General features: G+C 45.2%; 2 protein-coding genes across 6 annotated transcripts in view; one reads left to right on the top strand and one right to left on the bottom strand.

The window, feature by feature from the left end:
- LRP4 (LDL receptor related protein 4) overlaps positions 1–10,098 on the bottom strand; it is a 52,247-nt gene extending 42,149 nt beyond the window's left edge. For both annotated transcript variants that reach the window (XR_004806490.2, XM_025452052.3), the window contains exon 1: positions 9,991–10,098. Coding sequence is in view for 1 of the 2 variants with exons in the window: in XM_025452052.3 (XP_025307837.1) it covers positions 9,991–10,042 (52 nt within the window). In the remaining variant the exon portion in view is untranslated. The remainder of the gene's footprint in view (positions 1–9,990) is intronic.
- Positions 10,099–20,096: 9,998 nt separating this feature from the next.
- Positions 20,097–27,424, top strand: part of CSTPP1 (centriolar satellite-associated tubulin polyglutamylase complex regulator 1) — a 202,543-nt gene continuing 195,215 nt past the window's right edge. For 2 of the 4 annotated variants that reach the window (XM_035701213.2, XM_035701211.2), the window contains exon 1: positions 20,542–20,702. Coding sequence is in view for 1 of the 4 variants with exons in the window: in XM_035701211.2 (XP_035557104.1) it covers positions 20,657–20,702 (46 nt within the window). In the remaining 3 variants the exon portion in view is untranslated. Of the gene's footprint in view, positions 20,228–20,541; positions 20,703–27,424 lie in introns of those variants that run through there. The other 2 variants (XM_035701214.2, XM_035701208.2) reach the window with 2 other exon arrangements.

Here is a 27,424-nt window from a genome sequence, read left to right as displayed (position 1 = left end):
AAGAGCACAGAGGGAAAGTGAGAAAAAGAAGCAGACTCCCTGCTGAGTAGAGAGCCCCATGAGGGGCTCAATCTCAAGACCTTGAGATCATGACCTGAGCCAAACAAAGGCAGACACCCAACTGACTGAGCACTCAGGCACCCCTACTCTTTTTAGAGTTCACAGGCTACTTTTACATGCATATTTGCATTCACCTTTAATCATTACAATAACCTAAGTAGTTACTGCAGTCCCCACTCCATGGGTAAGGTCATCCGCTTTGGCCAAGGTCATGGGGTAAATAGGAAGAGCCAGGATGACAGCCCCATTCTGACCCTTACACCAGTATTCTCCTAATGTGATCTCACAATCTGGACCTGCAACAAGCTTCTCAGATGACACTGATGCACACTTAAGGTTAGAGAGGCACTGCTCTCCACCATCCCATAGAACACTCTGCTGGAGGGAGGGGATACACCAGTCACTTAGAGGCCCAAGGTGGACAGGGACTGTACACAGCTACAGAGCAGCTTTTTCAGGTTGAACCAGAAATGAGAAGGCTAAGGAGTGTCCTGTGAATGCTGGGATAGGACGGCTACCAGTGGGGAAAGGATTACAATGGAAAGGGAGGAACCATCACTCACTCATATCAGGCAAGAGTTCTTGCAACATACCAAAGCTCTCCTCTCTCCTCCTGCCCACTGGTGGCCATGGTGAGGATATAAACCTTATTTCATGAGGATAAATTATGTGAAATGAAATCAACTTAATCCAGGCCAATCAAGAGACCAATCTACTGATTTCAGCTGCTTGGGCAGCCTATGCAGTCAGTGTCTCTCACTGAAAGGGATGCCCATGGAGCAAGACAAAACTGACATAACTAAAAGGAGTGGCAGCAAGGAGCCACTTGGAAATGGATTTCACCTTACCCACAAGATATCTGGAATTAGGGGAACCCTGGGCACCTATAAACAGCCCTGTTTCAAAGGACAGAGCTTGGGGATCTCTGGGTGGTTCAGCGGTTTGGAGCCTGCTTTCGGCCCAGGGCGTGACCCTGGAGTCTGGGGATCGAGTCCCACGTCGGGCTCCTTGCATGGAGCCTGCTTCTCCCTCTGCCTGTGTCTCTGTGTCTCTCATGAATAAATGAATGAAATTTATTTTTTAAAAAAATCAAAGGACAGAGCTTGCTTAGAAAACATCAGAACCAACACCAAAAAAGTAAATGGTTGGCAGAGGAAGGCCAGGAAGTGCACCCTTTCCTGAGGCTGCCCCATCTGGGCCTACGTGGTCCCAGATGAATTGAAAGCCCCTGGACCATGCTCCAGAGGCCCCCTTGTGCCTCCTCTTGTGGTAGCATTTAGCCTGCTATGGGATCACTGTTCACTTAACAGACTATAAGCCTCCTGGCAGCTGGAACTATATGACACAGAGTTTTGTCTTTGTATTCACAGTGCACAGTTCAATGCTTGGTGTGTAGTAGTTGATCAATACGAGTTTATAAAATGAGTGAGTGATACATTCAGCTAGAGTCTTGTGCGAGTTGGAATCAAAGGAAAAATGAAGCCCAGAATATCAGAAATAAAAGTAATTATTTCCTACCTAATCTGTATCAAAGAAAAGAGGAATCTTCTTTGTAAGGTGGTGTCCTAGTCCTATCCAGTTCAAGATCACCCCCTTCTCCTACAAGAGTTCCTTTCTATCACTGTATGGTCAGGCTGTAGTACTGGCATGCTATGATTCTACTTATTTCTATCCCTTAATACCTAGAGGCCAGCTTACCTGGTTTGAAAATCTACCTGGTGAAATATTCTAGTGGGCTGCCTCAGTAATGGGCAGCTTCAGACACATGATTACTGGTCCCATCAAGTTCAGCCCTCTCTTACCACTCATTTTTTATTTTTTAAAGATTTTATTTATTTATTAGAGGGAGAAAAAGAGAGAGTGCATGAGTAAAGGGGAGAGGAAGAAGCAGGCTCCCCACTAAGCAGAGAGCTCTACATGGGGCTCAGTCCCAGGACCCTGGGATCATGACCTAAGCCAAAGGGATATTCTTAACCAACTGGGTCACCCAGGTGCCTCATCTTTTGCCACTCTTAACCACAGAAAAGAAGTTCATAAAGGTCAGCCTCCAAAGTTATGAGGCAGGAGAGCATATATGAGCATGGGAACAAAACTAAGCTAGTTCCTAGGCATGTTGCTTAAATCTCTTTATACCTTAGTTTCTCATCAGAAAATCAAGATAAGCATAGCCCCTACCTCACACAGACACTACAAGAGTTAAATTAGTTAATTCATAGAAAGCACTTAGCATAATGTCTTACACATACTATGCTCTCAGTAAATGACAGGTCTTGCTATGACTATGATAGAACTTGACTCACCCAGAATTGTCTTATCTAGCCAACTCATGATTAAGCCCCACTATTTCAGGGCTTGAAATGTCTAAAACCCCTACTGTGGGCCAAGCTGCAAGGCCCCTCCACGGGTTAAGCTGGAGGCATGAATGACCTCAAGAACGGGTAGACAAAGGTACTGTGGCAAGAGTCCTGTATCAGTGCCTTTCTCTGGAGAAGCTCGAGGCACCAAGTATCCTTTACTCTTGTCTCATTTATGATCAACCCATTCCTAGGAGGCAAGTATAGAAAAGAGCATTCAGAACCTAAATCACAGAGCAATTCAGAAATGGATTAGCTTCCTCTATTGCAAAATGGGGATAATAATAGTACCTCTTTCACAGGATTGCTGGGATGTTTAAATGAAATAATACATATGAAATACACAGTAAGGAGCTTTACTGTTGCTATTAATCCCATCATCTTCACTTGGATGTGTCCTCTCAACCCAGTAATGTAGCTATGATGGAGTTAGGCTGTCTCCAGCCCGGTCCTCAAAAGTCTACTCACCCTCCCCAGCAGTTCAGTCTATAGATTTCACAAATCCAACATGGCTTGAATGTGGCTGTGCTCAAAATATTGCTTTCCTCTCCCCCCCAACCTCTCAAAACACAAGGTCCATATGGTAATACATGGTTTCACAAGAGCAACAAACCCCACGTCTCTTCCTGGGAGCTTTTTATTTATTTTATTTATTTTTTTAAAAGATTTTATTTATTTGTTCATGAGAGACACACACACACACACAGAGAGAGAGAGAGAGAGAGAGAGAGAGGCAGAGACACAGGCAGAGGGAGAAGCGGGGTCCCAGTAGGGAGCCCGATGTGGGACTCCATCCCAGATCCCAGGGTCATGACCTGAGCCGAAGGCAGGAGCCCAACTGCTGAGCCACCCAGGCGTCCCCTGGGAGCTTTTTTTTTTTTTTTTTTTCCCCTGGGAGCTTTTTAAAGCCTCCTCCTGGGGCTCCTGGGTGGCTTAGTTGGTTAAGCATCCAACTCTTGATTTTGGCTCAGGTCATGATCTCAGGGTAGTGAGATCAAGCCCCATTTTAAACTCCATGCTGGGCATGGAACCTACTTGAGGTTCTCTAGCTCCGTCTCCTGCCCCTACCCCTAAATTAATAAATAAGTAAAGCCCTCCTCCATCAAAAGCACTGAAAAGTTACTCTTTATGCATTGAGATTCCATGAGAAGATGAAAACAGGGAGGGGAAGTCAATCCAAAATAAAATATAGATAATCCCAATCTAGATCCTTTGTTACAGCTTGGATGTAAAATATTCCATACTAAGGGGTAGTATGGGTAAAAGGCTTAACAGTTATGGCTCTAGGTTCAAATCCTGAGTCACTCACTAGCTGTGTGACATAAACTGCTCTGAGCCTTAGTTTCCCATCTGTAAGACAGGAACCTAACAGTACCTACCTTATCAGGACACTGAAAGGGGTAAATGTGATAATATACCATAACTACCACAGTGCCAGGGATATAGCAAAATATTTGAAAATGTTAACTGCCCCAGAAGTACTTTTGTATTAGTTAAACCACATGTCCCAGTTTGTGACACAAGAATGGTTAGCAGCGATTCTTCCCAAAGAGCAGAAATTCTTATTTGGGGGAGATACATTTTAGAACCAATCACTTTTGGGACCCCTGGGTGGCTCAGAAGTTGAGTGTCTGTCTTTGGCTCAGGGTGTGATCCTGGGATTGGGGTCCCTAGCCCCCCATAGGGCTCCCTGCAGGAGGCCTGCTTCTCCCTCTGTGTCTCTGCCTCTCTGTGTGTGTCTCTCGTGAATAAATAAATAAAATCTTAAAAAAAAAAAAAAAAAAAAACAACCATTCACTTGTACCACCTCTCTGAACCTGTAGTTGAAACTTCTTTAAACTGCCTGAGGTGTGGGAGGGTTGGGGTGTGTGTGGAAAGAAGTGGAGAGAATTTCCCTTGCTTATCTGCTAGGCTTATGGATATTATAATCTGGTGTCTGTATTTGGTCTCCAGAAACCTGTAGTCAACCCAACAGAGAAACTATCTCTTGTCCTCATCCATGTCCAAAAAGTGGTGGCAGTCAGGCTCCTAAGGCTGAGGCCAACCGAGGGAGCACTTAGAGCCGCCTCCCCCCTCCGCCCCCCCCCCCCCGCCCCCGCCTCCCCGGGGGGAGACCTGGCAGGAAATGAAGCTGGTGAGCTTAGAGAGGCACTTAGGATTTCCAAGCTTTATTTCACGTGCTGATCAGGTGTCTTTCTCAGTATCCTACTCAGTACCTGCCTGAGCCTACAGAGGGACAGTCCCTCTCCTCCAAAAAAGTTCTGCCTTGAGCCTAGAGCTTCTCCGCCCCAGAAAACCTCTGCTGATAAATTATGCAGCAGCACCTTTGTGTCACTGCCTCCCAGCCAGATGGGAGGTTTGCTCCCAGTCTTTTGTTTCCGGCTTTGCTCGCAGCTCAGATCCTTGGCTCTGCGCAGAGGTGAGGGGGGAGCTCCTGTAGGCCAAGTCAGGGCTTGCAGTAAGTCCCAGGGAGGCTTTCCCCAGCTGGGTCTCAGGCAGAGCCCTGCCTTGCCTCACTCTGACCCGAATGAGCAGGGAAATGAGTGTTAGGGACGCTTATTGTCAATCCACTCAGCTATGAGAATGCCTAAGTGCAGTGAAAGAATGAAGTTTGCTCGGAAAGGCATAAGAGGTGCCCAAGGGCACCTAAGATATTTGCTTCTTGCTAAATCAAAAATGCAGAACAGAAAATGGAGTCAACCGACCGCCAGGAAGGCCAGAGAATCAGCTCTTCTGACCGGCTGCTCTTGGTTACGGTCAACTTTCCGGCCCCCAAAAACATCACATCACTGGCACCAACTTAAAAGGAAGAAACAAAGAGACAACAGGGGTCAAACTTTGGGGTGGAGGAGATGGGGGCTGCGGGTGGGGGCGAGTCATGGGCTTGAGACCCACATCAATTATCCCTGCACACTGACAGGATTCCTGATTGAAGACGGTAGTCATGAAGGAAGGCGGCACTACAATGGCCCAGCCCCCAAATTGGGGCAATTACTACCTTATGAGCTCTGAGGCCTGACTCCTTTCCCAGGCCAGTGGGAGGGAGAGCTTGGAATTCTAAACTGTTCCAGCTACAAGAGACCTCAGCCAGCACCTCTCACCCTAGGTCACAGCAACCTTGGAGTGAGATGCCTGGCCGCATCCCTGACCACAGAGGTTTTAACAAGGAAGCTCCCAGAGGAAAACCCCATCTTCCAGGACCTCTCCTGGGAGAACTAGGGTGGCATGAGCTCCCTAGACTCATGGTATAACTTAACAGATTTATTTTCTGTTAGTGTGGACAGAAGGGAACTATACTTAGGTTTCATTAGGTTTTCAAGGTGAGGTGGGAAGAAGAGGCAAGATCTGTAAAAGAGAAAAGCAAAAATAAACAGTTGAAATGAATGAAGGGCTGACCTTCCATTTTAGCACATGACACTATATAGTATAATGATTTGTTTACCTGGCTCCCATAGTCCAAAGGTAAGAATCATCTCTAATCTACTTATGCAAACTTGCTAACAAACAGCTAACATTTTTCTAAACCTGTAGTAACACAGTAGTCTGTGCTAAATGGTTTCAATATACATAAATATTATCTCATTTAATTTTTTAAAAAGATTTTATTTATTTATTCATGAGAGACACAGAGAGAGAAAGAGGCAGAGACACAGGCGGAGGGAGAAGCAGGCTGCATGCAGGAAGCCCAATGCAAGACTTGATCCTGGGACCCCAGGATCATGCCCTGGGCTGAAGGCAGGCGCTAAACCACTGAGCAACCCAGGGATCCCCTCATTTAATTTTTACAATATTCTCACATGATAATTTATTACTACTCCAGCTCTCCCCTCATTTACAGGTAAGAACCTTGAAGTTCAAGGAGATTAAGTGTTTTGCACAGGGACACCAAGAAATGCTGAAGCCAAGATTCAAACCCCAGTACGCTGGTGCTTCTTAATCACTGCACTATGTACATGCTGATTAAGATTAGTGCTTGGCAAATGTGTGTTTGCTGAATGAATGAACAAATGAGTGGGTATAAAACCCAATTTAGGGATTGCTCCTGAGTGTATCTAGGAGAAAGAACCTGACCCTGTCAGCTCTAAGCTGGATGGAGAGTGGCAAGCACAGGCAGTCATCGGAGCTATTTATAGGGCCAAACCTGGGCTCTGTCAGCCAACCAGTCAGCAAGAAGTCTTTAGGTAGATATTTCTGAAGGGACACAGAATCCCACCATGCTGAGAAGGGGAGAAGGACTTCCTATGCTGAAAATGAGGTAAGACACAGTTTGGGGCCCAGATGCCCCATGCCTAAGCAACTGTGGCAAAACTTGCAGCTAGGCTTCACCAAGGAATGTAGAGATTGTGGCTAGAACAGGCTTTAACAGACTAACTCGACCAAGGACATGGAGCTGTCTCATAATTATGAGATGTGCCCGATTATTAAAAAAGACAAGACTTCTTAAAGTAGTCCCTGAAATTCCCTATTTAGGAAGCCCCTAGCATTGATCTTCACTTCAAAGGAGAAGCAACAGAAGCCAATCTTTCCTATTTTTCTTCTTCTTAGGGATCAAGATTAGCAGCCAATCCGTAGAAAGAGTGAGCAAAGACCTATAAAATACCCTGTCCTCTGTGACCTTCTGTGTTCTTTGCAGGCCCAGAAGATGGACATGCCCAACGTGTTCTGTATCCAACATAGCCAGACTGGTTCCCTTGCACCTGTCATTCTTAATACCATGTGCCAGTCCCAAAGATGTTATCTGATATTCAACAGGGGACAGAAGAGGAAATCCAAAATCAGTGACAAGCCAAGCATCTTTCACAAGTCCAACAAGATCAGGGACAAGGTCAACCAAACACCATGACAACAGCCAGATGGAAAGGAGACCAGTCTCAGTTCTAACTCAACTTCAGAAACAGCCTTCAGAAATATCTACCTAAGCACCTCGGCAGAGTTTTCAACTTTTTTGCTTACCTGGAAGAGATCTCCAGGACAAACATGGTTTCTACTCTCCCAGTGGTGGTAGGCTGTCGGAGGCCTCAAGAGAAGGATACCCTCAACCCTCAGGAGAGAGATACCCAGGACTATTGCCAGCAATCAAGTTTCCTAACAAAACCTTTAGGTTGGAGTGTTATGTAGGCTCAGGCCAAACACATAGGTTCTAGAAAAAGCCCATAGGACTAGCAGCATCCAAATAAGCACTTTAAACAATTGCATTAATACCATAAAACACTGTCTTCTCCATGAGCCCCTGGAACACAGCGTTAGGGACCCTGTTGGTCATATTTCTGGTTGGGCAACTGCTCGATCTCATTGGTGAACCATGACTCTGTCCTCTCCTCTCCTCTCCTCCCCCAGACCTCCAAGGATGATCCAGTATCAGGCTAGGGGAAGTTTAGATCTCCGTGCCACTGAGTGTCCTTACACATGCTCACAGAAAGTCCCCACGCTCCGAAGTTTCTATTAAACTCTCTCCTTGGGCAGCCCAGGTGGCTGAGCGGTTTAGTGCCGCCTTCAGCCCAGGGCCTGATCCTGGAGACCCGGGATCGAGTCCCATGTCAGGCTCCCTGCATGAAGCCTGCTTCTCCCTCTGCCTGTGTCTCTGCCTCTCTCTCTCTCTCTCTCTCTCTTATGAATCAATAAATAAAATCTTTAAAAAAAAATAAACTCTGTCCTTCAAAAGAACCCAACAGAGTTATCAAGAACCCTCCCATCCTTTTTCTGTGAAGCATTCAATAGACACAATCTTCTACCTCCATTCTCAGTGCAGATGAGTGTACGCAGTTTTGACAGCTCTGGAGCAATAAAATCCTCTTGGCCAGTCTCAGCCCAGAACCTTCCAGCTCCACTTTCCCTAGGGCAGAAGGCGACAATCTCCTCTCTGGTTTTGTTGGTATCCGTTTTAGCCTTTTTTTTTTTTTTCTTCTTCTTTTTTTCCCAGTGCCGTGCCATTTCCCTTGATCTTTTTCAAAACTTCCTCCAGGGGGCCGAGAGGAAAGTTCCATCCCCTTCTCTTGCAGCCCGAAGGGGGAAACCCCCCAAAAAGCATAGCTGTCCCTTTAAGGGGCCCATGTGGTGGGAAGAGCAGCTACATTCCTACCCCAGTAGGGCCGCTGTCCCGACACGCCAAAGAGGCTACAAATAACCTTCTAGGAGAGAGCCGGGGAGGGGGAGAGCACAGTGCGCGGAGGAACGTGGCTCCGCCAGGCTACTACGCGGGAGGAAGAGCGGAGAGAAAGGGCTCAGTCGGCGTTAGAGAGGGCATGGAGAAAGTCGTTTAAAACCCTCGGGTAGTTTAAATAACAGACACCAGAACCCTGTTTTGGATTTGGGAGGTAAACCAATCTTTAAAACGAGTGCCCAGGCGTCTCCACGCCCTGCCAGGCAAGTTCCGAGATCCGCACGATTTCCACACGAGCTCCCGCACGCTGAAGAAAGGACTGGTGCAGGCAAGGCCGGGGTCTGGAGACCCCTCCATATTCTGAACCCCACCTTCCCCGCTCCGGGTTGCAAGAATGAGAAGATTCGGATCTCCACCCCCTCCCCGGTTGAATAGGGTTGGGGTTCAAAGATCAAAGTTCTTTGATCTCTGGGCACAAACTAGAGGCAGCTGCTAAATCACGGGGTACACCCACTGTGCTAGGCGGCTGCGGAGAAGCAGATTCCACTGGAGCCCTAATCACACACAACAGTTGCGTACGGGCACCAAACAAGTTATTAATAAGGAGCAGATGAAGCAGCAGTTCTGCTGCCATCCGTCCAGCTCCCCCGAGGGTCACAGCGCGGACCGGGAGGCTGCCTTCTCTGATGTTCGGCGATACCCGCCCCCCGCCCCACTACTCCGGCCAGGACGGATCTGCGGGAGCCTTCCAGCAGTTTCTTCCCAGTGTCCCTCCTCTGCCCCTTTTCCAACCCGGTTCCCCACCCCACCCCCCGCATCCCGCCCCCCCCCCCCCACCACCGGGAAGGATCCAGGGCAGGAAGCTGATTGGTCGCAGCCAGAAGAGGGAACCCAAAACACCACTAAGGGGAGATGCTGCGAGCAGGCAGGCAGTACCCAGAGACCCTCGGTGGCAGCAAGGTCTGGAGTCCGAGGAACTGTTCCCCGAGTAGAGGAATCCCCAGTGCCCAAGCATTCCGATTCCACCGCGGCCCCGCTCCGCAATCCGCCCGCGACCCCCGCCCCTGCAAAGAGGGCTTTTAACAATTTATGGTTTAGCGACCATCGTCCCCCGCCTCCCTTTCTTCGCACACATCCATTCGCATCAAGGACACAGAGACCCCGTCTTAACCTGAAAGGGAAGCAGCCCCCAGCTCTTCAAAGAGCGGCGAGGGCAGGCGAGCGGGAGCCCCGGATCTTCCCTGAGCCCGGCCCGAGCCGAGCCGGGGAGCTCCTCCGCGGCCGCCCCGCTCGGGCTGGAGCAGCCGGGGGCGCTCCCGCTCCTCTCCCCAGCACGCACGCTCGCGGTGAGCGCTTGCAGCGAGGGCGCAGGGTCCCAGGCCCCAGCCCGCGCCGCCCGGCTTTCGGGAGCGGAGTCCTGCGGCGGCCGGACCCACGGACAAAGTTTCCCGGCGCGGACGCCGCGGCGCCGCTTACCGTGTGCGCAGAGCAGGGCGCCAAGCAGCAGCGCGCCCCACGGCCGCCTCATGGTGCCGCGGCCGCCGCCGGCGCTCCCTGTCGGCTGGGGGGTCCCGCCGGCTCCCGCGGGACGGCGCGGCGGAGGGAGTCGGCGCAGGGTCCCGGCGGGGAAGCGTCCGGGTCCGCGGCGGCCGGCGCGCCCCGCGAGTCGCCCTCCGGCCGCGGCTGCCTCCAGTGCTGCGGGAGCCGAAGCCGAAGCCGAAGCCGCCCCTCCAGGGGACCGGGAGGGGTGTCCCGGGCCAGGCCGCCCCGCCCCCCGCGCCGCAGCCCCCGCCACCGCCACCGCGCCTGGGCCCGCCCCCAGCGCCGGCCCGGCCCCTTCCCGCCCTCGGCCCCCGCCCCCCGGTCCCCGGCCCCCACCCGCCAGCGCCTCCTGCGCTGGCCCCGCCGTCCTCGGGCCGCCCCCACATTCCTAGTCCTCGAGAGAGCCCCCCTCCGTGTCCCCATTACTGCTGCTCAAATGTCCCTAACTTAAAAGATCATCCCGACTGCAACTCTCGATCCCTCTCACTCTACACTGTGCCCGAGAGGAGCACCCGGGCTGACCCGCGTCCCCTGGACGTGACCCCGGCCCCCCCTACCAGCCCCAAGTCCGGACTTTATTGATGTCTCGGAATACGCAAGGCTTGCTAATGCATAATCCTCTAGGTCTTTATTAACATCAAACAAGGGACATCAGGGGGCCTCGAGTGCCATATCTTAACTAGCATTCTCACTGTCAAAATTCCATTTCCGAGTTTTTCTTCTTGCTCCACCCCCACCCTGGTCTAGGCAGCATCTTTCTAGGGCTAAATAATTCCACGACCCCCCCCCTTTCACGCATTTCCTGGGGTGGTTGTCTGGGTCCTGTCGCCCCAGCTCAGACGTCCAGAAGTGACCCAGACATAGTTCCTCCTCGCTGTCTTTGTAAATCAGCGTTGTTAGCCTCTTCACCTTCTTTGACTTTCTGATCCTGGCAAGGAAAGGAAGGGGGTAAGGAAGTAAGTCTTTTCTTGAAGTTGCCCTTTCCCCAAAGAAGACCTGAGCCTGCCCTGGGCTTTTCTGTAGGGCCTTACAGCAGTATTTAACTTTCCGGTTACTATACAAAGTTACAAACTCCTCTCCTGTCGCAGCTTCATGGCCTAGACTCTCCCCAGAGCATATTAGTAATGGGAGTTAATTTTGGTTTTGGTTGAATCTTGTCTTGTTTCTTTTGTCCAAGCCCTCAACTTCCTTAGGGTCCTATATATCAGTTTTCCCTTGGAGCTGGTATGCCAACATTCCCTGACTTTTCCATCTTCTGCGATCTCATTAAACCACTTTCCTCTTACTAGGAAGTACATAGAGTCAGGAAGACCCAAATGCCCCGTGTCAGCTGAGGGGAAAGCAATTTGGTATAGTGCCAAGTGGATATTAGGAGATTTCTCCAATGGTTAAGGTTTGACGTTTCTTGTTTTCAATTTTGCAAAGGCTTTCACTTCAAATGATCATCTTTGACCAAGTTTAATGTGAACTTTGCAGCAGCAGAAACGGCATCAAAAAATGAAGTGTTAACTCCTTTAGCCAGTACTTCTTTACACTGTTCTGCCTGAAATTTTTACACAGATGAAATGTGGTTGAACCAGCATCACCATGGTAACTAATACGGAGGCATTTTTCTCTGTGTGTAGTTCTTCTTGCGGACTGAAGACGGCAGTCGAGTCAGGTCAGGTTTACTGGATCATCCTGATAGGAAAGGCTGTCGACCTTTATGACCTACGTCAGTTTAGCCTAACATTCCAGGGAAAAAAAGTGAAAAGTAGAGGCTGATTCTAACACCCAGTCCCCACCCCCACCGCCACAATGTTTGTGATGCGGCCTTGGTTGGTCTCAGGGTTTCAATATACGCTGTTTATGCGTTTGGACCTGTTGAGAAAGATCTTACGATTCTGGAGACCATATTTTTTTCCACATGAAAACTAAGGACATGTGGTATAATGAATACATTTGTCCCAAAAAATCCAGGACATGCAGTCACCATACTTTCAATGTCAGGGGATTAAGCATTTATAAACATCTGTATGCGAAGGATAGGTTTCTTTCCAGAAGGCATGATTTATGTTGTTTTTCTGGGATTGAGGAGGAAAGGGGAAGCTGGCTGTCCCTGTCTGACTCAGGCTCGAGAGACTGCATTTTGTGTGTGCATCTCAAGTCCTCCGTGGTTCAGCACAGTTCTGGTGCACGGAGCCATCCCTGGCTGCTGTGAGTCATTGGGAATATCAATGGATAGAACGAACTTCGTGCATAGTCCCTGCCTGGGTCACCCCCTAGGGTGAGTTAAGTCTTGGCTGTCAGAAACTGCTCTTATGCCAGGAGTGCTAAGCCATATTTATTTTTACCAGGCCTCTCAGACTTTCTTGTTTGGAGTGAGAGATCCTGAAAAGCATGCCAGAATGGGTTGTTTGTCTCTCTTTTATTGTCCTTTGGGACATGCCCCTAGAAAAGTTGTAGGGGACTGCCAATTCCAGAGGGGTCTCAGAGGCATTAGTTTCCTCAGAAACACCACCCCTTCCTTCATCCTTCTAGGACAGACCAGGGGACTGAGTTTCCAAGATCAGAATGTGGCCCTGAATCAGACCATCACTAATGCCCTTTTCAAAGGAAACACAGGGAGTGCTACAGAAACCAGAGAGAAATGGGCATATTTTGATCCAGACCTCTTATAACCTAGGCATCATTCAACAACCTGAATTTCTAGACATAATTCATCTGAAACAGTAAAAGGCCTGATGTTTTACACTTTAAAACAGTGGTTCTCAATCAGGAGTGACTTTGCAGATATGGAGCAATCCCAGGAGACAGTTTTGGGAGTGAGTGCTATTGGCAAGTAATGGGTAGATTCCAAGGATGCTGCTAAACTTCTCCTGTGAGCCGGACATGCCTCCCCACAAAGAATTATATAACAAAGAATTATCCAGCTCCCAATTTTAATAGTGCTGAGGTTGAGAGATTCTGCTTTAAAAGATTAAGAACATGAAGGACACCTGTGTGGCTCAATCAGTTGAGCATCTGACTCTCAATTTTAGCTCAGGTTGTGATCTCAAGGTCATGAGATCAAGCCCACATTGGGCTCTGTGCTGAGCAGGAAGCCTGCTTAAGATTCTCTCTCTCGGGACACCTGGGTGGCTCAGCGGTTTGGCGCCTGCCTTCAGCCCAGGGCGTGATCCTGGAGTCCTGAGATTGAGTCCCACATTGGGCTCCCTGCATGGAGCCTGCTTCTCTCTCTCTCTCTCTCTCTCTCTCTCTCTCTCTTTTCTCTCTCTCTCTCTCTGTCTCTTGTGAATGGATAAATGAAATTTTAAAAAAAGATTCTCTCTTCCCTCTCTCTTTTCCCCTCCTCTCTCTCTTTCTCTCTCAGGTACCTGGGTGGCGCAGTTAAGCATGGGACTCTTGGTCTTGCTCAGGTTGTCATCCCAGGGTCGAGAGATGGAGCTCTGTGACAGGTTCCAAGCTCAGCACAGAGCCTGCTTGAGATTCCCTCTATCTCTCCCACTCATGCTCTTTCTCTCTCTCTCAAATGAATAAATAAATCTGCATTTTTAAAAAGATTCTATTTATTTATTTGAGTGAGACAAAGAACACGAGTGTGGAGAGGGGTAGGGAGAGAGGCAGAGGGAAAAAGCAGACTCCCCACTGAGTAGGGAGCCTCACGTGGGGTTTGATCCCAGGACTCCAGGATCATGACCTGAGCTGAAGGCAGATGCTTAAGCAACTGAGGCACCCAGGTGCCCCTAAATAAATCAATCTTTTATTAAGAGAGATTAACACAAATCTGAAAGAATTGCTCTATCTTCTCTCCAGAATCACCTTGTTAATGCAGTGTGAAGGGAGGGAAAGAGTTCTTAAAGCTGTAGAAGGAAAAACAAGAAAAAGCATAGCTAAAGGAATTAAAAGGAGTCCTACACCTGCCCCTTCTGCCTAGGGAGACCTATTTCCAGTATTTGTTCACTTAGTAAGTATTTATTAAGGGCATATTATATTCCAGGCAATTGTAGAGGTAGTGGTAAACAGATATATGGGTTCCTGGAACTTATAGTCTGATAGTTGGGGAGCGGACACAGGTATGCAGAGGCGTTGAAAGAATGATCCCACAAATGAATTTAAAACTATAAATAATAGGGACATTCAAGGAAGAGTACTGAGTTCTATGAAAGGAGAGACTTGATTTAGATTTGGGGATTCAAGGAAGGCTTGTCAAAGCAATGACACTTAAGCTGAGTAAGCATCATCAGGCTGGGAGTGGATGGCAGAAGGAACAGCATTTGCAAAGGCCTTGAGCCAGGAAAGAGTCCAGAAGATTTATGGGAAAATATCATTAACTTTTAGCAGGGGTTCCTTTACCTAAGTCCAGGGGTCTACAACTGGAGAATGGGGGGGAGGGGATGAAAGTGTAAGGAAAGAGTCTGATTGGCATTTCTGTACTTTCTTTAATCATAAAGACTTCACACCACCATTTCTACTGCCAATACTTTTTGTGTTTCAGTTCAACAGTGGTACTCACATCAGGGTTTGGGGTACATGGCTGATTCAGTTACCTGGGCTAACTTGGACACACCCTGAAAGGTAAGACTTTCTAAGCACATTTTTATCTCCTGAAAGCTTGATATTCACACATCTGGCATATATAAGTAGAGCCTTTGCAGCAAATATTTCAGTAAATCTTATTTATTTCAGCAGCAAAGATAAATTTAGAATGGTGGATAAACAGATGGATCAATGAATAAACACTCATGTAATAACAAACATGAGTCAAAAGTCTATGCAAATGGTCTTTCTGTTTTTATACTTGCCCTTTTATAATTCATTCTCTACATATACAGCAACCAGAGTGACTTCTTAAAAAGCATAAATCAGGTCATGTGATTACTGGACTTAAAACCTTCTGATGGTTTCCTATTGTACTTGGAATAATATCCATACTTCTTTCTCAGCCTTCAAGGTCCTTCATGACCTGGCCTCTGCCTATTACTTTGACCACTTCTCCCCTTATTCGTTCTGCTCTGGCCACACTCGCTTTCTTTCTGCTCTGCAACATGCTAGCATTTCTTCCGATTTTTGCATGAGCTGCCTTCTTTACCTAGAATACTGTTTCCCCAGACCCTTCCATGGCTGGTCTCAGCTCAGCATCCGAGCCTCAGAGAAACCTCATCTTATCACTCTAAAGTAGCCTTGTTCTCCCTCACTGCCCTTTCCCTATTTTATTTAGGAGGTTAGATAAGATTCCCTGAGCTCATGGCATTTGGCCTAGGTCTTATAGGATGTGTAAGAGTTTACTAGACAGAAAACATGGGAGAGGTACATACTAGGCATGTATGAGGAACGTATACCAAAGCAAGGGGGGTGGGAAAGAGCTCCCTATGTTTGAAAATAATGAATAGGAAAGCATGGCTGGAGTGTTAAATATGTAGCGAAGAGTGAATGGCAAGGTGGCTGAAAAAGTAGGTTGGGATCAGATTGTGAAGGGATGTACATTGTCTGCATGTTTAGGAATTTTTCTTCATCCTAGTTATGGTGAGTCAGCAACGCTTTTAAAGTAAGGAAGTAATGTGGTCAGATTTGAGTTTTAGAACAATAAACTCTTGTAACAATCGAGGGATAGCTTGGGGGAAAAAATAGACGCAGAGACTGCAGCTTTTTTATCCTAAGATTCTAAAGTTTGGAAACTTCCAATTCATATCCTAAGTTTATTTAGTGATTCCTAGTATATCCCCTCTTGTCTTCCTGAAATAATCTCAAGCTTGTCCACATGCAGCATTATCTGTATGCCTTTTGTTGAGCACGTTGCTTTTTTTTTTTCTGGGCATTTCTTAACATGTGGTGATCTCACACACACAATATTTAGGTGTAGGAAGGATATGCCAATGCTTTCTGTTTGATTTTTTTTTTAAAGTTTATTTATTTAAGTAATCTCCACCCAACATGGGACTCAAACTCATGACCCCAAGATTAAGAGTCACACGCTCTTCCAAGTGAGCCAGCTAGGCACCCCTCTATTTGATTTTTTTTTATTAAAGATTTTATTTATTTATTCATGAGGGACAGAGAGAGAGAGAGAGGCACAGACACAGGCAGAGGGAGAAGCAGGTTCCATGCAGGGAGCCCGACATGGGACTCGATCCTGGGACTCCAGGACCACACCCCGGGCTGAAGGCGGCGCTAAACCACTAAGCCAACCCGGGCTGCCCGGTACTAGAAATTTAAAGACAATGAACACTGTCTCTGCCTTCAAGGAACTCACAATCTAATAGGAGAGTTCAAAGAATTTTTTTTTTTTAATTTTTATTTTTTTTCAAAGAATTTTTTTAATGACATAAATGCTTATCAGGGTGCATACGTGAGGACAGAGGAAGACAGAGCTAATTTCTGTGGGCTACCAAGAAGCATCAGAAAATATTTTTCCCTTTCAAACTATATGAAAGTATAATTCCCAACTCTTTTTACAGCATTTGAAAATATAATACAACAAGAAGGTACAAGTCTGTAATCACTTCAGAGCTCTGTTTCAATTTAAGCCATGTCCTCTTAACCACTTTCTTGTAATGCATTAGTTATTTTTTAACTGTCTAAGAGTTTGTGAACATTTCTTTTTTCTTTGCAAATTCTCCCAAATCTCTGAGTTGTTGGCCTCTAGCAGCAGTTTGGAATGACTCGTCTGTAAATAGCATTTTTCACTTTAAACATGTTAATCTCATACACTGGCATCACACTTAGTTTCTGCTTTGCTTTCATGGAAGATAAGTCTTTTAAGAAGAGCCCAGGAGCTCAGCATGAATTTCATGACCTGCATTTCTTAGTAGCTATTTTGCCTTTAGCATCTTTTCTGCTTGATGAGTCGATAAAAGCTTGTCCTAGTTTCTTGAACCTATTTTGTAGCAATAATTCAGCCTGCATTTTTTCTTTCCTTATTGTTTCCTTGAAGTTTAAAACTATTTAATACCTTCATGTTTGTTTTCCTGTAGTTTTCAATTCCAGGGAGAAATTTCTTCCCTATTAATCTCTTCATAGGTCCTCTGCAGAACCAGAGATGTCTATTAATTTTCTCCTTATAATTAGGAATTTGATAAACTGACGTCTCCACATATCCTCTCTTGTGGGTGTTTTTCTGATTGCTTTGAGCTTAATGTTTCTGTTCCTTATGTTGTAGTAATGACTTTAATATCTTATGACTTCCCTATGCTTTGATCAATTTCATATCGCTTGCTTATATTCAGGATTGTGTCATTGTCTTCTTAGTTGTTTACCTAGATGATTATTTTAGGTAACATTTTTCAGAAATATGTTACAGTAATTTAAGAATCTGAAAACCATGGGACGCCTGGGTGGCTCAGCAGTTGAGCATCTGCCTTTGGCTCAGGGCGTGATCCCAGTGTGGGATCAAGTCCCACATCGGGCTCCCTGCATGGAACCTGTTTCTCCCTGGCCTATGTCTCTGCCTCTCTCTGTGAGTGTCTCTTATGAATAAATAAATAAAATCTTTAAAAAATATATTTTAAGGAGGGGTGTCTAGGTGGCTCAGGTCTAGAGCTCAAGGTTGTGAGTTTCACTCCCATGTTGGGCTCTATGCTGGCTGGGCATGGAGCCTACTTAAAAAGAATTTTTTTTTTAAAGACTTCAAGTCATTTATTGTTTGTTTTCAAGTTATAATACATGCCTATTATAGAAAATTTTGAGAATGCATAAAAGTATAAAGAAGAAAAATGTAAACAGTCAGTAATTCCAACGCCAGTAAGGCTACCTGTTATTTCTGTGCAACCTCAAATTTTCTTGAAGCCTTAGTCTAGCAACCTCCTACCCTTTTCTTCCTCAATAGACTGTTGAAGACATTAAGAGTGGAAGACTTACTTTAAATATAAGGGTCCTTAGGATTTTTATGGAAGGGATAGAGCTGTAGGAAAAAGCTACAAATTGCTCCAGAGATGACATCTTGTTCCTATTTAGCTTTCTTTGAGTCATTAACAGTCGGGCGCCACTGGTGCTGAAACTTATCATTATTATAACCGCAAATGGGTTAATGCCCAAACAAAGCTATATTCTTGGGGCTGGTTCCCAGCTCCACCACACAGATCCCAGCAGCAGCACCCTCCAAGTCCCAGGATAATGCTCCACAAATAAGAGGATGTCAAATGTTCAGCCTGAACTTGAAATTCTCTTCTTTTATCTGGGAGCTTCCCGTTGCTGGCAGGGCAGAGCAAAAGGAAAAATAAATAAATAAAAACCAAGCCAACAAACCCTAAAAAAGGAGGCTGTGTGGTTTAGTGGTCAGACCACTAGCCTGGAGGTTGGGATAGCTGAAATCCAGTTCTAGCTCTCCCACCGATTGGCTGGATGATACTAGACAAGTCATCTTCCTGACCTGTTCCTCAGTTTCCCTGCTTAAAGAAGGAATTACTTTAGAAAGTTTTTATGAGGACAAATAAAATGATCTGCAAATAGCTCCGGGTTGCTTGGAAAGAAAATGAAATTGTAGTCCTTAATAATTACTATCTTATTACTTTATTAATAATATAGTAATAAGCCACAAGTGTGAAAGTTATGAAACTTCCATACCCTTAAGCTGCACTGGGGGGGGAGGGGCAGCGGCGATGGGATGGGGTGGGAGACAAAGGTGGAGGAAGAAAGCAAATATATTTTTTAAAGATTTTATTTATTATTTATTCATGAGAGACACACACAGAGAGGCAGAGACATAGGCAGAGGGAGAAGCAGGCTCCCTGCCAGGAACCCGATGCGGACTGGATTCCAGGACCCCGGGATCACGACCTGAGCCAAAGGCAGACACTCAACCGCTGACCCACCTAGGTACCCGAAAAGCAAATATTTTTAAATCAAATCTGCAGGACTTGACGTTAAATACCAAATTAGTAAATTCATTAGTAAATTCATAAATGCTGCTCCTAGTTTGGCTCTGTCCCTTTATCCTTACCACATCCAAACTCAGAGTGACTCACGGGAGCCTAGAAATAAGACACATATACAATTTTAAGGGAAAGGGAGAATTAGGAGGTTTGAAGCTGCTGCCGGAGAAGGCTAAGAATAGACCACGGACACAAAGAGAAGCTCCTCTTTCCCTTTCCTCCCAGTGTAGGTGGTCCCCTGGTTTCACAGTCATTCCTCTGATGGCATGATTCTTCTTTTCTTTTTTTTTTTTTTTTTTAAAGATTTTAGATTTTTTTTGAATTTTTATTTATTTATGATAGTCACGGAGAGAGAGAGAGAGAGGCAGAGACATAGGCAGAGGGAGAAGCAGGCTCCATGCACCTGGAGCCCGACGTGGGATTCGATCCTGGGTCTCCAGGATAGCGCCCTGGGCCAAAGGCAGGCGCTAAACCGCTGCGCCACCCAGAGATCCCTGATTCTTCTTTTCTTCCTTCCTTCTCTCCTTCCTTCATTTCCTTGTTTTTTTTTTTTTTTTTTTCCTTCCTGCCTTTCCTCCTTCTTTTGTTTCCTTCTCACCTTGTGGGAAGAAGTTAGCTTTTTAAAGTAAGGGTTAGAGTGGGCTTCTCTACTAGGTTTCAGCTGTGACTACACATCACTACAGATCACTAACCTGATGTCGGGAGTGGGGAGAAACAAAAAGAAATAACTATAGATCTGGGAAGTGAAAAACCAATGAACTCTCCCTTCTTGGGGCTCCTGGGTGGCTCTGTGAGTAGGGCCTCTGCTTTCAGCTCAGGTCATGATCCCAGATCCTGGGATGGAGCCCCCACTTCAGGCTCCTTCTCCCTCTGCCCCTTCGCTCACGCACTTGCTCTTTCTCTTTCTCTCTCAAATAAATAAATACATCTTAAAAAAGCAAAAACAAAAACAAAAAACCCCCTCTCCCTTCTTAAAAAGAGAAGTGAGAAATTAGACATATGAAGAAAAAAAAAATGCAATAGTGTCCTCCTCGGTTGTGGACCCCATCCCCTTAAGAAGTGAAGTGTCTCGGTAGGAGAAAGGAAAGACACCCGAGAAGGGGATCACATGGTAAGTAAGGGATGGGGGGGGGGGGGGGGGGGGTAGAAGGGAGGATCAAAGATAAAGAGGAATTTGAGAGGAAATGTCAAAGAACTCTTGCAGAGGATGTAACAACCACCTTTCTGCGTGTCCAGCCCGGACCTCAAGGAGCAGCTAAAACCTACGCCTGTGGAAGCACTTGGTAGCAATTTAAGACAGTAAATAGTAAAGAGAGCTACAGGTAGGTATTGGGGCACTAAATGTTGGTGGGAATTTAGGGGTGGGAGCTGTTACTGTGAGGACGACAGCTGTATAGAACAGGAAGAGTAGTTATGAAATTCAGAAACTGCGGTTGCACGGGGCTGACAGTTTTTCGACCCCGAGACACGCGAGCGCGAGAGAGGCTCCAAGAGAACCCTCGACTCAGCTTCCTCTAAAACCTGACTCGCCCAGAACGGCGGTCCTGGCAAACCTCGACCGCCGCGAAGCGACTGCGCCCGGAACCCGTGTGGCGAGCTTAGGGGTTGCAAGACGGACACTGTTTGCGTGACACCCTCCTCCGCCTCCCGCCCCCCTCCCGCCGCGTGGTTGCCACGGCAACGGAGAGAGCCGGCGACCTGGGTTCCGGAAGCCGGAGAGCTGGAGCCTGGAAGCTCCCACTGGTCAAAGGATGCTGAGTCCGGAGCGCCTAGCCCTACCGGACTACGAGTATCTGGGTAGGAGCTTCCTTCAGCCTCGCAGGAGAGGAGTGCAGACAGTTAGGCCAGGGTCTGGGGAGGAGGCGAAGAGGGGGCTGAGTGGGAACGGGTCGGGGTGGGATGCGGAGGGGCCGTTCCCGGGCCTGGACGAGGGAGGCCGAGCCAGGGGGGAAAACAGCATCTGGGATGGGGGGTGGGGGGTGGTGTGGTGTGTGTCAGAGAACGTCTGAAGTGGTGTACGGGCTCAGGCTATGTGGATCGTGTCCAAACTGGAGTTGAAATTTGGGGGCCTTGTGGGGGACGTTACAGATCATGCTGGTGGTGGAGTAACCTTGGAACCTGAAGTGCCAAACCAAGCCATTTTGTGGACAATTATGTCACCCTTATAGCGGCCACTTATATTTTTTGAGCATTTCTTATTCCCGTAGGCACAATGCTAACCAAGCCTTTTACGTGCATTTTTTGATTTGGTCTTCCCAACAGCCCTAGGAAAGAAATACTGAGTTTTCCTTCCATTTTGCAGACGGAGAAACTGAGGCTGAAGAGGTGACCTGGATAAGTAAAGGCCACAACAGCTAGAAAATGGTAGAGCTAAAATCAGAAGCTGATTTGCCCGCTCCAGAGCTTGAGCTCTGGACCACTAAGGCAGTAGCTGTAGTCCTTTATTGAGCACCTTCAATGTGTAAGGCCTTTGCTGGGAGAAAAGAGGATGTATGTACATTAAAAAAAAAAAAAAAGGAGGCCTTATTTTATAGAAGAATTTTAAGTTTGCGGAAAATTGAGCAGCAAATGTTGTAGAGCCGTTCCCATCTACTCTCTCCCGTTCACTCAGTTTCCCCTGTGATTAACATCTGACATTAATGTAGTACATTTGTTAAAATTGATGAATCAGTATTCATATGTTATTATTAATGATGTCCTTGCTTTACACGAGGGATCACTCTTTGTGTTGTACAGTTCTCTGGGTTTTGACTAATACGCGTCATGTATCTGCCATTATAGTATCATACAGAGTAGTTTCACTGCCCTAGATATCTGTGCTCTGTCTGTTCATCCTTCCTTCTGCCCCTCAACCCTTGGCACTGACCTTTTTACTGTCTCTGAAGTTTTACTTTTACAAAATAGCATGCAGTTGCAGTCATGCCGTATGTAACCTTTTCAGATGGGCATCTTTCACTTAGCAGTATGAACTTAAGGCCCTCCATGTGTTTTCCTGGCTTGATAGCTCATTTCTTTTTATCACAGTAATACTCAATAGTATGGATATACTATAAAAATTTTTTTTAAAGATTTATTTATTTATTTTTATTTATGATAGACGCACACAGAGAGAGAGAGAGAGAAAGAGGCAGAGATACAGGAGGAGGAGAAGCAGGCTCCATGCCAGGAGCCCAACGTGGGACTTGATCCCAGGACTCCTGGATCACGCCCTGGGCCAAAGGCAGGCACCAAACTGCTGAGCCACCCAGGGAGCCCCACTATAAAAAAAATTTTAATGCAAAACAATTCTAGTTTAAATTTTTAGAGACATAGGCAGAGGGGAGAAGTAGGCTCTCTGGGGAGCCTGATGTGGGACTCGATCCCAGGACCCTGGGATCATGCCCTGAGCCAAAGGAGCCAAAGGCAAACGCTCAACCACTGAGCCACCCGGGTGTCCCTAGTTTAAATGTTTTTTTTTTTTTTTAGTTTTTTTTTTAGTTTTTTTTTTTTTTTTTTTAGTTTAAATGTTTTAATTGGTACTATGGAAATTGCATTAAAAATATGAAGAAGTTTATAGTGAAGTCTCCTCCCACTCCCCCTTCCACCATCTACCAGTTTTCCTCCACCCTTAGCACCACAGCAGTAACCATTATGACTAGTTTCCTATATATCCTTCCAAATTAGTTTATTATGTACATAAGGGACAGTATAATGCACACTTTTCTCATTTAATAGATCTTAGAATAAAATGTCAGTCTTGGAAAGCTTCCTTCTTTTAAAAAATTTTTTTAGTTACATAGTATTTAAATAATTTAGCCAATTCTCTATTGGCAGACAAGTTATTTTTAGCCTTTTGCTATCACTAAAAATACTCCACTGAATAACCTGCAATTTTGTTCCTTTACTAGTATACCTGCAAAGACAAATTTTGCAAAGTAGAATTGGTCAGTCAGGTAAATATGTATTTTAAATATTGGTGGATGTACCAAATTGCCCTTCATAGAAGTTGTACTATTTTACATTGCCACTAGCAATGTAAGAATATCTGTTTCCCTATAGTCTTTCCACCAAAATATATCAAATTTTTGAATGCTTTCAACCTATTAAGTGGCAGTTAGTTCCAGGGTAGATTTAATGTACATTTCTTTTGTGCAATTGAGCATCTTTTTACCAAGTTTAAGGGCTATTAGGTTTCTGAAAGGTATACATATATATAGAAAGAGGTATATATGTGTGCATATATATACATATATGAGTATATATGTATACATATGTACATGTATATTTGTGTGTTTATATATATATGTGTGTGTGTGTATATATGTATATATAGAGAGATTAATTGACCACATCTGTTAGTCAAAATGGCATAGTTATATCACAGATAATTTTGTATCAAATGAATAATAATAGCAATGTCTAGGGCAGCCCTGGTGGCGCAGCGGTTTAGCGCTGCCTGCAGCCTAGGGCGTGATCCTGGAGACCCCGGATCGAGTTCCACGTCAGGCTCTCTGTATGGTGCCTGCTTCTCCCTCTGCCTGTGTCTCTGCCTCTCTCTCTCTCTCTGTCTCTATGAATAAATAAATAAAATCTTAAAAAAAATAGCAATGTCTAGACTTTTGCAAAGGATTATGTATTTTATCTTATTTACCCCATATTCAATGAATCTATAAAATATTTGAAAAACCTAGTCCATTGTTCAGTCCCTTGGGTGTTTGCTATTTATTTTTATTATTTTCTTTTTAAAGATTGTATTTATTCATGAGAGACACAGAGAGTGGCAGAGACATAGGAGAAGCAGGCTCCCTATGGGGAGCCCGATGTGGGACTGTATCCTAGGACCCCGGATCACGCCATGAACCGAAGGCAGATGCTCAATCATTGAGCCACCCAGGTGTCCCATGCTGTCGAAATAATATACCTCAAAGTCTTGGCATATTTAACACACTAAGTGCTTTGCTGAATAGAAGTTGGTGGTCCCTCCATAGTGGGTTTTTCAGGAAGACTAATTCAGTGGCAATGCTGATAATGAATCTACAAACAAAATCAGAGTCTCAACTTGATTCAGAAAGCTCCAGTGTCCACCCTTCCACCTAATATCTAAACCCTGGACAAGTGCTTCTTCAGGCTCTGTTGCATATTTAAGTGTCTTATTTCCCTGTGCCATTCAGCATCCGGACAGTCATACTGCCCTGAGCAGGGTGATAGTACTTACTGGCTTCTTCATGGTTCATCAGACCATACAATTCTGTGAAATGCATTTGTCTTTAGTTGAGAACAACCCCTATCCATTACAGTTGGTCTCTTTTACGGGGACGCTGTTTTGAAGTATTCACACTCAATTAAATGACCATTGAAAACCATTCTTTATAGATTAATAAAATATTTCCTGGTTTTTAAAATTTAAATACCTGTAGAGGGTTTGTCTTTTCTTTTCTTTCTTTTATAAATTATGAAGTCAGTTACACGTGTAGGTCTAGAGAAGGAAATACATATAGAGAAAAGAAAATTGCAGGAACAGGAAAGCTCTGCACATTCAGTGAAACAGAAAGCCAAAGCTGAGTACCCCTTGGCACATGGGTCAGAGGGCTTCGTTTTAGTATTATGGTAGAAACTATAGGACTATCTATTCAATGAATATCTATAGATTTCCCTTTCTGCCTGCTAGCCAGGCCTTAATATTTGCCTTTTTGACTATTAGTGAAGAAAAGAATCTTTCATCAGTTGGGCAAACTGATCCATTCCCCTGCTGACTTTGTGGATTAGGAACCTGCAGTCATCCCCTAGAATGGCTTAGGATCTTCAGATCATCATTACAGAATCAGCTCAGGGATGTTCATGCCTGCAGTCATCAGAATGTAATGATAGAAATTGTGTTAATGCCGAGGGCTGGTAAGGAGATGAAATAAGAATAGAACCCTTGAAAGATTTCCAGCCTTATGAAATCTACTTATTGGAAGCTTCTGCCAGAGGCTGAGGTGTGTTTGTGTATCTGGTTGGGTGTGGAGAGCTCTCTAGAGCCGAAGGGCAGCCTGTTCTGGTCCCAGGTTTGCAAAACACACCACCTACGTGCTGACCTGAGTATAAGCATGAGGGTGTGAGGTTTATTTTTTACCCCACCTAATTTAGTGAGGTGTATGCTTTCACTCATGCTCCAAGTTACCTCTTCTGTTTCCATGAAAACTGCTTATTCTCACTAAATTTAGTGTTTGGTTGGCATAACAGATAACTCTAGGAAATTAGAGATGATCTTTCTCCTTTGGAGGGTATTCTTTTGGAGGAATCTTAAATTGAATAGAGGAATTTTAAATTGAACAGTTTTTTTTTTTTTTAAGTTGTAGTTTTTAAGCACTTCGTATATACTTAGCAGTGTGCCTTATCTGATTTATTTTTCACAACCACTACACAAAGTAGGTATCGTTAATCTCATTTGGTAGTTATTAATATCACCTCATTTTACAAATAAGGAAAAGCTTGGAAAGGGTAATTAATTTGTACAAAGTCACATAGGCGATGATGCATAACAAAGCCAGGATTAAGACCCAAGTTTGCTGATTCCATAGCCTGTTTTGCCCTCTCCACCAAGAAGATACATATAAACAAACCCGAATACTTATTTGGCTGCAAAGGCAGTGATCCTTGCTCCCTGTTAGAAGTGGAGCTCTTAAACAGTTCATTAGTTGCAAATGAGTTTCCTGAGATCAGGAATTGTATTTTACTCATCTTTATATACCAGCCTTTCACAATGACACACTTAATACAAACATATATGTGTGGGTTTGTTTTTTTTTTTAAGATTTTATTTATTTATTTGAGAGAGAGCGAGTGAGCAAGCATGAGCAGGGAGAGAGGCAGAGGGAGAAGCAGACTCCTTGCTGAGTGGGGAGTCTGATGCAGGGCTCGATCCCAGGACCTGGCTGAAGGCAGATGCTTAAGCAACTGAGCCACCCAGGTGCTTCCAAACAGGTTAAATTGAATGTGAATAATCTCATTTATAGGGTACCCCAAATATAAGCATCTAACAACAATTAAGACTTAATTAGGGACAAAAAAAAAAAAGAAGAATTAAGCTCTTACTATGTACCAGGTAACATTTTAAGTGCTTTACATATATTAACACACATGAAATATTTTATTTATTAAAAAGTATTTTATTTATTTGAGAGAGAGAGACAACAACCCAGGAGGAGGAAGAACAGAGGGAGAGAGACAAGTGGACTCCACGCTGAGCATCCTAATGCGGGGCTTGATCCCACGATCTGGGGCCCAATCGCACAACCTGGGGCTAGATCCCATGACCCGGTGATCAGGACCAGAGTCAGATGCTTAACTGACTAAGCCACCCAGGTGCCTTGATAATTTTAATTGTTATCTCCATTTGACAGATGAGGAAACTGCAGCATAAAAATACTTAACAACTAGTTAGTAAGTCAGGGAGGCAGAATTCTAATCCATCAGTCTGACTCCATAGAGTCCATATTGTTAAACTCTATGTTAACTTTGAGTAAATACCTTGGGCGACTTCAAAACTGAGGCTCCAACTATTGCATAGACCGATGCATAAATGTTGAAGTCCAGGTGACTCCAAGGGCTTACTTTAGCATTTCTGCCAGGAGGGGGCATCCTAGGAATCAGGATGGATCAGGGAATAGTAAAATTTCAGTTCCCTCTTGCCACTGGATTCATCACTCAGTCAGGCAATGAGGAACATAACTTCTAAAAATAAACCATTTGGGAGTGTTTTATTGACAATCTGTGTGGTTTGGATAGCTGTGTGATTTTGAAGAAGTTACTTAACCTCTCTGTGCCTTAGTTTCCCTTTGGGCAAAATGTAGATAATAATAGTACTTATCTCATTCATACATGTAAACCTTTAGAGCAGTGCTTGGCTGCTACATTGTGAAAAGAGTGTACAAAGATGAGTTAGATATCTTTTAGAGCACCTGGGTAGGTGCTCAATAAATACTAACTATTATAACTACTTTTTAAAAAAAGTATATAATGCATCTGTGGCAGCCATAAAAAATATGTCTCTCAGATGTCCTGCTGTGGGGAGGGAAGGGTAATTAATGTTCAACTCCAGCTCTGAATCCAACACCCTGTTCATACTGAGGTTACACTCCCACAAGCTGCTTCCAGTCAATGGCTGGGTGGGATAAACCCACTTCTATGAGGTATGTGACTGCTTCTTTAGGTGGTGAATTTGGCTTGAGGATTCTCATTGCATTGCTATCTAAATTCTCTTTCTCTCTCTCTCTCTCTTTCTCTCTCTCTTTAAAAGGTCAGCTCTGCATTGTGGTCTGTCAGCAATCCCAGCCTCCTGCGGCTCCCCTGCATTTGCTCCATGAGTTTCCCCCCCAGTATATCTCTTGCATGTCTCTGATCCTGTCTTGGTATCTGCTTCTCAGAGTATCTGGACTAAGACAACATCCAAAAATCACTGATATAGTCCCTTCCAGCCTCAAAGTTAATATAATTTCTTCAAGCCTTGGTAGAGGTTCTGACAGACTTTCTATGTAGAAGACTCTTAAGTGTTATCC

This window comes from Canis lupus, chromosome 18 (genome assembly GCF_003254725.2).
Source record: "Canis lupus dingo isolate Sandy chromosome 18, ASM325472v2, whole genome shotgun sequence".
In the NCBI taxonomy this organism is placed as follows: domain Eukaryota; kingdom Metazoa; phylum Chordata; class Mammalia; order Carnivora; family Canidae; genus Canis; species Canis lupus.
This window is presented reverse-complemented; position numbering and strand designations above follow the sequence as displayed.